Source organism: Lepeophtheirus salmonis, chromosome 13 (genome assembly GCF_016086655.4).
Source record: "Lepeophtheirus salmonis chromosome 13, UVic_Lsal_1.4, whole genome shotgun sequence".
Taxonomy (NCBI): domain Eukaryota; kingdom Metazoa; phylum Arthropoda; class Copepoda; order Siphonostomatoida; family Caligidae; genus Lepeophtheirus; species Lepeophtheirus salmonis.
Window position 1 is genome coordinate 13,713,595 of NC_052143.2, and position 15,282 is coordinate 13,728,876.

The window sequence follows — 15,282 nt, forward strand, 5'->3', positions numbered from 1 at the left end:
TCACGAGCCTACTCCTACCTAACTATTCAATAAAATTTATACTAATACCAATTCATAAGACGTGTGCCCTCGTCAAGAAGGATAGAATAGTAATAAGTTTTTGAGAAAAAAATTAATATGTTGGGAGTATTTTCGTCTGAAGGAGCGCTCAATAATAAAAACGAACAAAATTCGTTTTTACATACCAATGGTTATATTTTATTCAAATCTTAACATTTTACGCACAAAAATCATATGATACTAGAAGCTTGTAAACGAAGGCTAAAGCACACCCGCTACAAATGGCGTTGAAGAACTTTGAACTTATGAAATGCCCTAATTTCCTTAATGGAGCATCTTTTTAGATTGAAGGAAACAAGAGTTGATGTTATTATAAAAATACAGGAGTGCCACTTTGTTTTATTAATAGATATATTACACAAAGATAGGCGGGAAACTACAAAATATAAATGGGAAATTGTAATCTCTATAAAAAAGAAAAAAATCCAAACGTAATAACCAGGGTTGTGCCCAGTACAGGTTCAGCGGTTCTATCGGTCTCAGTTCCGGTCTTTGGTCTCGGTTCTTTTGTATACAGGCTCAGTTTTGTAACAAGCACTTAAAACAAGGGCATTGCTAGAAAAATTGGCCCAGACAATGATATTAGATACAATCAGGGCTGCACCTTATACGCAGAATGCCTAGTGCCCCAAGTTCTAGCAGGGGACCCGAAAGCTAAGATTGTTTAAGACACTGGCTTTCAAAGCGGGACGTGAGAGGAGGCTAGACGGGGGTGGCGTAGGAAGATGGAGAATTGAGGGTTGGTTTCAGTCTACACATGTTTCGTATAACGGGGGCCTCAGCTAAAAATGTATTAGTGTGGGAGGCCTTGGCATAGTAAAGATTGGGAAACTCTGGCTCAAGAAATATTATAGTTATCATATTATAGGGGTCCGACAAGCTTAGTAGCAGACCTGGATCCATTATCTACCCCACCCCTTCCCTCTTTTATTTACACCGTCTGGAGATCCACTTTTACAGATCCATAAGAAACCCTTAGCTATTTGGAACACAGATACAACTGTATCAACCTGGCGATGTAAAAAATCTTTGGAAAACCCTGGAATTGCACACAAAAGAAAAAAAAAAATTAAAAAATCTCATTGATTTAAGATAATTTCTTTATAATATATATTGTATTTTCTTTATATATTATATGTAGATAGGAACAAAAGTGCAAGATCCAAGACCGATAAGTAATATATTGCGGAAACCGGAACTGCTAGACTGATAAATTAATTCTGAAGAAATAATTTAATTCTTCATATTTGTATAAAAATCCAGCGAAAAACCTATCCAATCCTAAATAAGTTACGTCTTATAAATTTTTGATTAACAGAACCAACAATGTTCATATATGCAAAGATCATGAATTTGATTTTGATAGGAAAGTTATACTCTTATGCTATATTTTTTATGTATTTATAAGGGGTTTGTTTTAATATTTACAAGAAATGAGATATATTTATTGTACGAGTACATATTTATTTACACAGAGTTATTACATAAGTACATTTAAAAAATAATAGTTCTTGGAGTTTGAGTAGATATAGGTATTATTATGTTGAGTAGCTTAATCCTATTAATTATTTGTGAAACATACATTACATTATATTTAATTTATTTATAGTATTAGAACACATAAACAAATACAGAGTAACTCAAAAAAAAAAAAAATAATAATAATAATCTTGCTAAATTAGTCAAGTTCTTGAATCCTATGGACTATTATCGTTCATTTTCAAATTGTGAGGGTAAATATTTTGGCTTTCTCTCAATAATCAGTGGCAGAAGTCTGATCATAGACTGCTTCTGTTTCCTTATCTGGCCCAATTAACCAATAAGTCTCCATTTGACCTCTCTTGGACTAAATATGTTGATTGAGAGCATTAATATATCTAATTAATTATAAATACATATAATTAATCCCTTACCCCCATATCGAGAATCCCTCTATACTCGCATCTAAATCCTCCAACTTTATCCAAAAGCTCCTTTGACGCCTCGCTCAAATGAATCTTCATTCCTTCTCCCATTTTCTCAACCATGTGTGCCACTATGGTTGTATCACCCATTACACAATAATTGGGTATTTTAGATCCTGCTACAACACCACAAGCAGGTCCTGAATGAATTCCCATTCTGATATGGAGGCGTGAGTTTGGACGATGTGGGATCTGAAACACAACAGATGCGGCGAGGAGATCCAATGACATGGAGGCGACTTCCGATACGTGATGATTCCCTATTGTTGTTTATGTATGAACTAATTAACTAATCTATTTCATTCAAATAGAATGGGTATCTACCGATTTTATTTGGCATTCCAGAGACAACCATGAACTCATCTCCCATGGTATGAACGTTATAGACATTGAATTTGGCAATTCGTGCATCCAGGCTTGCATAAAATAAATTCATAAAATCGATCAACTAGATAAAGATATTAATTTGTGTTAATTTAAGGAAGTCATGTGATATAGAACTGTACAACCTCACTCGGCGTACAATCCGAGGTTAAGTCATTAAATCCAATTATATCTCCAAAAAAAACAGTTACGCAGTCAAAGTTCTCTGCTAAAACTCGTTTTCTCTTTAAATCCCGAACAACTGTTTTCGGAAGAAAGTCATGAAATGCTTTCTCCGTTTTCATCTTTTCTGCATCCAGCTCTCGAACTTTTTCCATCACCTCTTTTGCAAAGATCTATGAATATATTGTAGGGTGTGTTAGTTGAGTTATGAGGGGAGGGAAAGCGGTATAGAACTTACTCGAATAACTGACAAAGCATTTTTCACGAAGAAATAAAATACAAGAGTAACGAGAGATATAAAAGATAGAATAGCAATTCCGATTATTTTTTCTTGATCCGCAGCGTTTAACTCATCCTGTGCTACTTCCCTTGAGAGAGAAAAAAAACAGAATTTGCTGACAATCATGTTTCATTATTTAGCAAAAAAATGTTCATACTCAATATCATCTCTTAGTTCCTCCAAGACCAATCGTAGTTGCAACATATATTCGGATATAGAATTAAAGTACTTCATAGCACTGCTAATATTCGAGGAACCCTTCTCCACATCCAATGCATTGTTGAGAATAACTTTATCACTACGAATATAAATAATTTTTTGATAAATTATAGGAAACATTGAATGAGTTCAAACCTCTTTCTATAAAATTGATATGCTTCTTGCTCATAGATATTTTGAAATTTTTCTTCTAAATACGGAGCCAAATGAACAGAAGAATTGAGATACTCCCAAATCAGTGTATCGTGCTCCACATATTTTATAAAATTTTCTTGGGTTACATTACCAGTGGTCAAATATTTAATTCCATAGACGGAGACGATGCCGATGTTTTCAATGGCTCGTAAAAGATTTTTAAAGGATATGAGATAACGCCATACTCCAGACTTGTTTGTAGATTTGATTTCATCATCTAAATGATCCAGAATAATGTCATTAATAAATTCATACCATGCCAGAATTGATGTAATTTCCCCAAAACGCCCTTCTCTAACTTTGACTCTAATATGAGAAAGACAGGAGCCTCATAGATTAATATATTTCTATTATTATTCCTACAATATTCACCTAAACACTTCATGCTGGATCTGAAATTTCAATTTTGATTTAAAGACCTCCGTTCCTTTTGTTCCTGTGGTGTCATAGAGCTATTTGAGAAGTGAATAAAGGGGGACAATTAAAGTTTCTGCGTATACTTGTATATATAAAAAAAGAATTAATTACATTAGGCCATGTCGGAACTTCTTCCAGAGCTCGATCCGTTTGCTGAAACCGCTCAGATAGTCCCATTCTATTTCCAGCTGTGTTCATGGTCGAGTTTATTTTAACATTTGTTTGATTCGAAAATATATAGAGAGCAACCTCCGCTCTTTCCTCTTGGATATTCTGAATAAATACAGCAATTTCCATGGCACCCCGAACCTGGAGATTTATAACTATGATATCGTATTCTAAACTAAATTGATGCAAATCTATGTACGTACTTGACGACGAATGGTACTGACTCGGTATTGATACCCAAGGAGAGTATTCATCGTAACAGAGTTTTGAATGACTAAGGCTGTAATTGGTATGAGTGGTAGAACTAGCATATGAAGGATGAAAAACTTTTGTCCTATGGGTAAATTAAACAAATTAAAACTTCGCATATAAAAAGTTAACATGAATGTATATATACATATTTCTATTTATCAGCGTCATTCCAATAAACTTTTTTATGGGTGTTTATTTGACTGTGTATTCATCATTGCCAAAAACATTAATTTAATATAAATTATATGTATCATAAAAAATGTTTCTATTTCGGTATAATTTGATAAAACAAGTGCTATTTGTGTTGAAAGTTTGCCTTTTAAAACCTTTGTTCTAAATCTTTTTGAATACACATATGTCTCGCATTATAAAACAACTCAAATCATGAGTAGGTACCTATGTACATACTTATGAAGATAAACATACGTCATAGTTCAAAAGAGACATAAAACCTGACCTGAAGGGGTTGAAGGATTTATTTTATAGCATCCGACCTTCCAAACAGTGTCCGTGACACCTTGCATATGTGTTTGAATCTTTTCCTCATGATCCACGCCGGCTGAAGTGGCGGCGTTCATTTCCTCTTTTTCTTCCATGATTCCTTTCTATTAAGATGTCGCCTTCTACTCTCCAAAAATCCTATTCAATTTTGTAAAAAGTAGAGTGGTATAATGTTATTGAGCCACACTTAGTTGTAAGTTTTCAATGCTTGGTCCATTACATATGATGCTTTTATATAAAAGACCTTACCTCTTTTATTTGTTCAGATCCTTGGAATGAACTGAAATACTATCTCCTATTTGGTTTTTCAAAATGGAAATATCATTCATCTAAGCTCATTAAAAGCTTACTTCAATTATATGATTAAATATAATTAGTTCTATGTACTTACTATTGAGTTCAATGTACAAAGTACAATATATATTATTTTCCCGTTGTTAATAATATACCTGCTTTTTCTATTTTCTTTCAAATTATATAATGATATTTTCACCAAAGGATTTCGAATCAATAATAGTCATTAATCCATGATTATGTACGGTATATTGAAAATTTAAGATTCAAATCTTTTGTGAAGATTTGTTTAGATAATTCTCACCTTGAGTAGATGGACGTAGAACACCATAGAATTAATTACTAATACATTTTATTCAAAATGAGTTAAATTGTATAATTTCCTACACATACATACTCATATGTAAGACATGTTAAATAGGATATTTTCTTATCTTTCTAAATATTTTGAAGTATTATAAAATATAAACTAAGATACAATTTTTTTTATTGATCTTGTCGAATGATAAAGATGGTACATAAAGTAAATCTAAACCGGTGGCGCCTAAAGGACATTATTTTTAGAGGGGAGGGAGACTAACACAGAATACATACATATATATTTATTTATTTATTTTCGGGGAGGGGAGGGGGTACAGCTCCTCCAGTCCCCTCCCCTGTGGACAGCCCTGCTTACTGATCTTTACTTTTTGTTGAACAGCCCTATACAGCAGACATTTGGTTCTTACTTTGCCGCGAAAATATCAACATTAAACAAAGAAACGACGCAAAAAGCGACTATTGCTGAATTATCTCGACCAGGAAACGGTGCCAAGACTATCATAGACTCCACCTGGTGCCCCAGGTTGTCTACGATGTTTTGAAGCAATTGGGCAATGTCATCAGGAGCCCCAAATTCCCTATAGTGAAGACAAGAAGATCCCCAACATTTCCACCCGCCCTGAAAAGGTCAATTGAGGTTAACCCAACAAAGACCATGTATAAGCTGACAATTGAGCTCTCTGTGAGCACGATGCAAATGAATAGGGTCGTCAAAGACTTGGACCTCATCTCCAATGTCTATGTTCATTTCTTCTCGGTTCCCTACAAAGCAAAACACCTGGAGTCTTGAGGGAGTTGAATATTGGTCAAATTTCTCCTCTAAAAATTTTTCTTAGACGAAAAAACTTTCATTGTTGACGTTGTCTTGATTAAGGACAACATCATGCCGTCCTTCTTCTTCCGAGTAAGGCAAAGGCTTACCGAGGATAACTATTAATAGGCTAAATGAACAAGTAAGCTTTACCTAAAAGTTGTTTTTTTAGATGCAGGGTTTACGACACACGCCGCATGAGATCAAAAGCTCACAATTGGATAACACACTCTTGCATTTTTTTTCTTTTCCAAAAATAAATGAAAAGAACAGAATGGGGGGGATATAAACAGCAAGAAAAAAAATATATACAGATAAAGAAGACGAAGGAAAAAAGCAATAAAAGTGATTTAAAAAATCTCAAACTTGTCTACAGTAAAACAAGGAAACATAGGAAAATGAAAAAAAAAACCAGTATACTATTTCTAAAGGTGAATATTGATCAACTTTTACTTTTGGGTAAACGGAGCAAAGATCATAGAAGAGTTTTAATTAGAGTCAATGACCGACTAGGTTATTTCACGACGAGAACTAGACTATTTGATGAGCACCAAGTAGTTTGGAAAATAAAGGAAGGAGGGACTCTTGGACTCTGATGTCGATACTCAATTCTACTACAAGTCCAAAAATGTGCCTTGATTAAACATTACTTTATGATAAGCAAAATGCCTCAAAAGATTAAAAAGAAGCTTGATTATGGGGACTCTGCACCTTCAATATGATTGCCAAGGGACGCTGAACGTTCTGGACGTTCTTTTGAGGCTACTACTCCATAAATCATTGATAAAACCCATGATATGGTGATGGATGACAGAAGAGTGAGGGTTCCTATAAAAGAGGAAAATTCATCTTGGGAATTCTTGATTCTCATAAATTCCTATGAAGTTGATACCAAAAAAAATTTCTTATACGCGGATTTGACTGTTTTTTTTTTTTTTTTAAACTTTCAGCAGATTATAAAAGTTAAACCTCTATACGTGAGTATGATAATTATATTGTGGCGCCCTCTATGTTTATAACATATTTATATAGTTTGTATTTGAAGTCCCACGATGTCATCGGTTATGCTTGTAAATTTTCCGTCATAACTGAAAATCGTTGCCCACGAACCATGTTCGTTATAAATTAATACCATTGAAAAGAAGCTAAGCAGTATGCACGATTATTCCGTGTGCTCAGAATTCCAAAAGAGCAATATAAAAACTCGTGAAATTGCCACGTCCATAAATTAAACTGGTTTATCTTGATATTTCTTTAGTATCCAATCAGAAGAGATATTTGTAAAATATGGACAACTTGACATTTCTTTTCATCCAAATATATTATATATATACCTATACTATCAAATTTTTGTATAGAAATAATAAGTAAGGAGTAAATACTATCCATATTTGTTTCTTATGTATAATATATAATTCTTGTATAACAAATAAAAAGGATAACTAACCAACATGCTAATGAGTACTTGCTGTTATACAAACCAATAATAATAAAAAAGTACTGGTCAAACTAAACATGTTTATATACCTATATAGAGAGGTTCACGTGTATGTATAGATATGGAAAATAAAGATCAAGATTAGAAGAAGAAAAAATTCCATTCTTATTCAGTCATTTTTGTGAAGAACTCTCGACTAGAATATGGAATCAGAATCATCTAGAGAAGACGTCATCAAAAAATCGAAAAATAATGTTTTGGATCCAGAATTTCTCATGGACTCTGTCGGAAGCTGGAATAAATATCAGTTTTTCCAAAATTTTATTTTTTGTATTATTGTGATTTTCTTCACCTATAGTCATTATCTTCCTATTCTTTATTTATACGTTCCGGAACATCACTGCTTGATATCCGGAGGAGGTACAGTATAGTACCATCAACTAAAATCAATTTTTAAATTTATGAGATTCAATTTCAGAGGAATGGAATTTGACTCAAAAAGACTTAAAGGCCATTTTCATTCCAATTATCAAAAATGAGTCTCATTACGAAAAATGTATTCAGTATGATGTGGATGTGATCGAGGTAAGAGATTGAGCAATGTTAAATTTCGAATTAATGAATAAAATAAATTTAGATTCTTGAGATTGGAGTTCGAGAAACAAATACTAGTTGGCCCACGATTCAATGCAAAAATGGATGGCATTACGAGCTGGATAATTACTTTAATTCTGTGGCTTCAGAGGTAGACATATTAGGATACTAAAAATATATTCAGTTCTAAAGGTAATTCTTTGGAGTTTGATTTTGTATGTGATGATTCCTGGAAAGGACCACTAACAGATACAGTTTACTTTATTGGATCAGCACTGGGAATGTTGATTTATGGATGGATTGGAGATCATTTAGGACGATACTGGACTATAATGATTTGCAATTGGAGTGTGTGTATTTTTGGGATTGGGTTGGGATTTTCACCAAATTATATTGTTTATACTATCATTCGTTTTTTTATGGGGATTTCTACGGTGACATCCTTAACTTCTTTCTTTGTTCTAAGTATTATATATATATATATATATGTATATTATTTAAAATACATAAATTTATATAACTAATTATAGCAATAGAATGGGTTTCAAAATCAAAAAGGGCATTTATGGGCAACTTTTGTATAGGATTCGCAACTGCAATATGTGGTGTTATCATGCCTTCATTGTTTTATGCCTTGAAAGATTGGAGACTTGTGAATCATGCCATGCATGCACAAATGTTATTGACATTTCTTTTACCATTGTGAGTATGGATCCACGATTTATTTGTGCCTTTTCAGCTCTAACTTCATTGTATCAATTTCAGTTTGATCCATGAATCTGTACGATGGCTCCTAGAACGTAGAAAGTTCACTAAAGCGAGTGATATCCTTGAGAAAGTGGCTAAATTCAATGGCAAAGAATTGGACAAAAACATTATCAGCGAACTCAAAGTAAGATTTTTCCTACATTTAATTGAGACACGAAACATATTTTATTTTATTATGAAATAGAGCCAAGAATCTATAGAATCAGAAGAGAGTAATAAGGCTGTAAGAAAAGAAGTAACCAGTATTTTGGAATTGTTTAAAACTCCAAGACTACGTAGACATATCCTCACAATGATTGTTCTTTGGTATCAATTTATTTTGTATGTTTATTTTCATTCCCGATCCATATCATTGCAATACATATAGGGCATTGGTTGATATGCTGTTTGAGACCCATCTACGGATTATTAATAATATCAACATCCATATCTACTATAGTTTTGCCATTTCTGTTTTCCTGGAATTTCCAGCGGATATAGTTATTATATTTTCAATGGAACTTCTAGGAAGAAGGTGGACAACTCTTATTTCAATGGTTTTATCAGGGATTCCAATGTTTGTTGCTGCCTATTTTGAGGGTATATATACATATATTTTTTTTCATTCGTCTATTAATTGTGCTTACTTCAATTTTTTTTTTTAAATAGCTTTTGGAGGAGATGCAGTGATTATAATGGTGCTGAGTATGATAGGAAGATTTTGTAGTTCCATGGGTGTTAATGTCGTAATGCAGTTTAAATATGAAATTTGTCCAACGGATTTAAGAGGACGTGGTTCGGGTTTAATGCTATTTGTTGGTGCTCTTTTGTCATTCATTGCTCCATATATAGTCTACTCTTCAACCATTTATAGTATTTTACCATATATTATTGTGGGTACTGGAGGATTAACGGTTGGATTTTTGGCGTTGACATTACCTGAAACTGCTGGAATTGAACTGTCCACTAATGCGAAAGAAGGAGAAGAATTTGGACGTAATCAGAGCTTCTTTTATATACCTTTTATTGAGAATATAAAGAAGAAAAGAGAAGTTTGATTAGAAAAACCCTTTTCAAAACACAAGGAAAAAAAGTTAAACCGATGTCAAATTAGAAGTTGTTATTTATATTCATAATCAGTAGAGTTGAAATATCATCATATCCACATGTATCTACGCCCTACATATGTATATACGAGTATCATATACATATGTATGTATAAATAGGTTACATCTCTGATTCAATGTACAAAACCACTTGGTGAGTAAAAAACTAAGATGTAATCCATACAGTCATTTTTGATCTAAAAAATAACAATATAATAATATCTTTCATATATATCTAAATTAATAAACTACACATCCATATATATGAGCGTATAAAAGTATATTTGGATTATGTAATCATTTTTTAGTGTATCTTGAATATGAATTGAGGGCCCATAAACAAATTTTAACAACAAAGTAATGTAGTTAAAGAGCAGCCTGGTAGAGCAACTCTCAAAACTATCAAACTCTTATTATTCTTGAGGAGAGAACATGTAAGTATTGAGTTGGTAGAAGGCGTTACCTCGTTAACACAAAAATGTAAAGTTTATTTTATCATCAGGTGTCGATATTTTTGCTTCATTACATTGAATTAAGCTTTCGAACTTTGATTGGCTTTTAAGCTCTTAACAATTGACAAAAGCTATTGACTGGACTATGACTCTTTTTTAGGAAATAAATCTTTGAAAAATATTTTTTTTTATATTCATGTTTCCATACAATCGAAGTTACGACGTGCTATATTATTTAAGCAAAGTTTGTCTGTTAGTCGACGCTAATTACTCTGGATAAAAATGATATAACAATTTTAAACATAATGCGTTCGTTATAGTTTAGATGGCATACTATTAAGAGTACGACACGAGTATTACACGACTTTTTCTCGTACTCATTCTCATAAATATGGAAGCTAACATTCGCAGAAAATGTTTGCTTGCAGTTAGGAATGACCAAAAATATAAATTGAATAATGATCTTATGGCAATAATGAATTACTTTCTTCATTTAATATTTATTTTTATGGACTTCCAATTTTGAATGAGTTTCCAAAATTATTATAAGCAATATTTTTAAATTTCTGTTGCTGCATAGACTTTTAGTTTTAAATTTAATTTATTGATTGATTTCTTCTGTAAGAAGATTAGCTGGAAATCTAAATACAAATACAAAAGAAAAACCTGTTTGAGATAATAAGAAGTTGGGCATCTCAATGTGGGATATGGTAGAAGGCAAGGTTAATAGAAATACAAGGTTAGATCATCATGTAATCGGGCTTGCAAGAATTTTCAATTTAATGTACCGTTCCGACTACTGGACAAGACAAAGAGAAATAATGTTATACAATATAACTGTTGTGTCTTGACCAGGGAGAGACACAAACTTATTTATAGCAGGAGAGATCCAGGATGACCAAGAGACAAATGAGAAGAAGAAATGGCGTGGAGGAATAATATAACACTTATTTATAAGATCATGTGTATTCTAACCATACTCTAATTTATTTACAAAATAACCGACTATGTATACTACGTAAAATACAGTACTTATAATACATAAAAGAAAATACAAGAAGATAAGAACAAGGGGGAAGGAAATATGAAATACATTACAATAACAGCGGTACTCTAACAGTAACAGTCATGGAAGGCGATATATTGCTACTCTTAGTAAATGTTATCCTCTTTGACGTTGCTATTAAAAAGTGTGGTGGAAATCAAACATTTGTAAGAAATACGTTATGGGCTTGTCTTTCTATTAACCTAGACAGTACTACTGGCTTCCAAGTACATTCCTTTTTGTTTCCGATTCCTATAGAACTAATTAATTTGCAAAAATCTTACAAGAAAGTATCTGCGGAATCAAACTTTTCTATGTTGACCTTACTTAGCGCTGTTTCTAAGTTTCTTGATTTCATTCAATCATACCAGTGGCCAACTTGCTCAAAAAACCAAGCAGCCGTTAAATAGGATTCTGCATAATCAAATTTACAAACCAAAAATCTTATTGCACTTCCAGTTGTAGGACTGAGAAGGTCTGGAGCAAATTAAACTCTTATCTTTTCAAAATTTTCAAGATAAGGCTCTAGAGAGAAAGACGAGGCTAGAGTTTGAGCTCCCGATCTCTTTGGAATAATATTTAATATCAAATATGAAGGGAGTTTATACCTAGAGACTATGTATTATGCTACGAGTCTGATATTTTGGCCATTAGTAAGATGTTTATGCAAATTTTTTAAGAGATTTGGAACAAAAGCAATAATGAAAAATCCCTTCAATGAAGAGACGGGATTAGGAATTTTGTTCCTATTGATTACTATTCCTAACTCCTGATAGACTTCTTGATTACATGGACTCATATCTGATCTGAAGTGAAGTACTACCAACTCGAACTTATGAGCAGTAATTGCAATTTTCTTAAAATCCAGGGTGGCATCTTTTTTATTGAAGCTCGATCCAGTAAAATGGTAGGCAACAACCTGCTTTCAACGATTTTGACTCCAACTAGAATTCTGTGTTTCTCTTCGCATAAGAGGCTTTTCATGTGGCTGAATAGTGTTGGAATAGCACAGAAAAAAAAACTTTCTTATCCGTTTGGAGTAGTCCAATTTTTAGAATTGGTTTCTGTTGATAAACTTTGAGCTCAACCGTGAGGAATAAGTGGAAGGCTTCCAATTGGTCCTCTTCATTCGTAGTATCCAATAATTTGAGATCCTGGCATCTTTGATTTGCTTGAGCATTTAACAGCTCTACACGAAGACAATATAACTTTTTCTTCAAGGTTAATAAGATTTGAATAAGGCTAAAAATTTATTAGAGCTGATTGTCAATTGACGTCACGCAGTTTGCTTTTTATAGGACTCTGCTCCATGGATGATCTAAAGTTAATATGTAACATGTTCTTTTTTTGTAGTTGACGGGAGTGCAAAAAAATCAATTTCCCATTTATTAAAATAAATTGAAACTTTAACAGCTCATATCTTAACCGTTCAAAAAAAATCTTGATAGAAAGTTTAATCTTTAAACAATTATTTTTCCAATGACATAGAATATATAGTGTTACAATTGTATATTTTTAATTTAATCCAAATTTATAATTAAAAAAATATATTATTGACAATATATACAGATTTAAACAATATGTATCTTAGCTTATTTTGGCAAATTTGCGTGAGAAAATCAATTTCCTATATGACTAAGTGGTTAAAAAAAATGAAGTTATAATCACTTACTCAGCACTTTTTTCAATCAAATTATATCAAAATACTACAATATGTTTGGTAATTTTTTTTGTTTCTAAAGCAAACAATCAACCTTATTCAAATAGTGAATTGACACCATTTTTATCTTTATTGTTAAAGTGTATATAGTACATAATATAATTTATTGCTTATAAAGTTGGATCTGAACAGTTTTTTTTTTTTAAGTCTTTGTTTAGAATTGAGGATTAACATCGAAGTAATTCCATTCTATATGGTCTAGCTATATACGGAGTGGGAAATTGTTTAATAATGATCTAATCAAACGTCATGACAGTTAAGTTCCTCTCCCCCCAAATATTCTTTAAATTGTCAGGGTGACCACTTTTATTTTAAGTTTATTTCACGTATTTATCATTATTGTATCACGCAATCTTTCTTCCAAAAAGAAACAGGAAAAAAGGCCCGAAATCATCTGGTAGTTAGACAAATAAGTCAATCATAGCAGCTGTCATTTATCTCTTATTTACTCCCAGACTATCACTGTCATATTATTTCTTCATCATTTTTAAAATAAATTACATGTTATAAAGATCTACATAGTATTTTATTCCATACTGTATTAAAATATTCTTAGTAATATTTGATTAAAAGAGTAGTTTTGATAAGTAAATATTTTATTTCCATGAAGAAATGACCAAAATTTCTTCATAGAAATAATAAAATAGCCAATAAAAACGACGAGGGATCAACAAGAAATTGTATTCCTGTCCTTTTGGAAACGGAGCATATATATATAATTACTTATTACTTTGTTTATTTATCAAAAAGAACAAATTATGGAATAGCCATGACGTATCAAGGGAGAAATGGGAATTGCCAGCTGACAAGGAAATACATAGGGTATTTTTTTGTTAGATATATAACGCAGTGATTTATAGTTTCTTTTATTTTTGAATTCCGGCGGGACGTATATATTGCATAGTGATGATATCCTGTGAATTTTTTGCTGGTCCATTTTTAGGAATTAATAATCTGAAAAATGAATTATCTTTTCCTTAAATAGATTCAACAATTATATTCAAAACCTGATTAAACATTCATGTATGCTCATAAAATACGGAGCGTAACCCTGAGGATTTATTGCGTAGTTATAATTGTCTATCCTTGTTTGGCTCAGAGTAGAATTGGGGATCGATATCAGAAAATTCTTACCATTTTCCTTGTTTACTTCCTTCTCCCCCTTGCCACATGTGATTGTGGCTGATCTCTTCCAAAACATTCCTCAATGTCAGGGTTACCATGTTGATTTTCGTTTTTTTTTTTTTTCAATATACTCATTATAAACAGAACTTTCGTGTCTCATTAGGTATCAGTGACTCCAGTCAAATATTTTGATGTCAAAATGGAACTGAGAAATACAAGGACTTTAAGCTCTATTGCCTATCAAAAATTTATTTAATTACATTATTATATATGATATACTCAAAAGTTAATAGAAATACAAGGTTATACCATCGTGTAATCAGGCTTGCTATAATTTTCAATTGATGTACCGTACCGACTCCTGGGTGAAACGGACAGGTTTTGACGTAATAGAGAATAATAACGGTATATAATACTAGAAATTATATCATCAAAACATCAGTGGAAAAAGTGTTATGGTATAACCTTGTATTACTATTAAACTTGGATTACCCAAATATATATTAAACGTATGTTTTTTTCATCGTTTTACATTCATTTTTTTTTTACATAGTGTAGCCAATAAATTGACTATTAAAATTGCCAGAATAAGATACTCCCATCAATGATTCTATATTTCCCATTCATAATACACTCAAAAATAAAATTAGTAGTACAAATTTAGCCATAATTCATTTCATTATATAATTATTCAAAAAGAGACAGAAGTCTTTGAACTTATGAATTATGAGTAAAGCTCTTTAAAACCATGCTTTTTTTCTCATCAGCGTTTGGAATCATTAGTAGACTTGTACGTCAGATGTTGCTCAGACATGTTTACCGATCAATAATAATTAATTCAAGGCAAGGGACTTCATGCTGTAAAAATATGTAATGTATAACATTAGTAATATCCTTTTTGTGACATTGTACTCTTCAACCCTCCTCCAAATGAAGAAAGAAAAAAGGACTCAAAATCAGTTTGTAGTTAGCAAGTTATTCTCAACCGTGGAGCTATTCTTCATTAAAAGATTAGGAAATGGTTCAT

The 15,282-nt window shown here is 32.1% G+C and overlaps 2 protein-coding genes across 4 annotated transcripts; one reads left to right on the plus strand and one right to left on the minus strand.

Moving 5' to 3' along the window:
• Nucleotides 1–1,471: 1,471 nt before the first annotated feature.
• LOC121128328 (uncharacterized) lies at nt 1,472–4,960 on the minus strand. Of its 3 annotated transcripts, XM_040723912.2 has the most exons (12): nt 4,852–4,960; nt 4,559–4,740; nt 4,053–4,183; nt 3,793–3,990; nt 3,637–3,716; nt 3,205–3,570; nt 3,008–3,148; nt 2,809–2,938; nt 2,534–2,743; nt 2,349–2,472; nt 1,974–2,284; nt 1,472–1,906 (listed from the first exon to the last, which is right to left on the minus strand). In XM_040723912.2, exons 2-12 carry the CDS (start codon nt 4,695–4,697, stop codon nt 1,814–1,816), a joined length of 1,923 nt encoding a protein of 640 aa, XP_040579846.1. In that variant the 5' UTR covers nt 4,698–4,740; nt 4,852–4,960; the 3' UTR covers nt 1,472–1,813. The 3 variants fall into 3 exon arrangements, with proteins under 3 accessions (XP_040579846.1, XP_071748837.1, XP_071748838.1); XM_071892736.1 differs by lacking the exon at nt 4,852–4,960 and having other exon boundaries at nt 4,559–4,770; XM_071892737.1 differs by lacking the exons at nt 1,472–1,906; nt 1,974–2,284 and having other exon boundaries at nt 2,299–2,472.
• A 2,583-nt stretch (nt 4,961–7,543) lies between these two features.
• On the plus strand, nt 7,544–10,210 carry LOC121128091 (organic cation transporter 1). The gene is made up of 9 exons (XM_040723656.2): nt 7,544–7,886; nt 7,945–8,051; nt 8,104–8,211; nt 8,267–8,525; nt 8,591–8,762; nt 8,826–8,952; nt 9,013–9,134; nt 9,196–9,407; nt 9,477–10,210. Exons 1-9 carry the CDS (start codon nt 7,670–7,672, stop codon nt 9,863–9,865), a joined length of 1,713 nt encoding a protein of 570 aa, XP_040579590.1. The 5' UTR covers nt 7,544–7,669; the 3' UTR covers nt 9,866–10,210.
• The last annotated feature ends 5,072 nt before the right edge of the window (nt 10,211–15,282 follow it).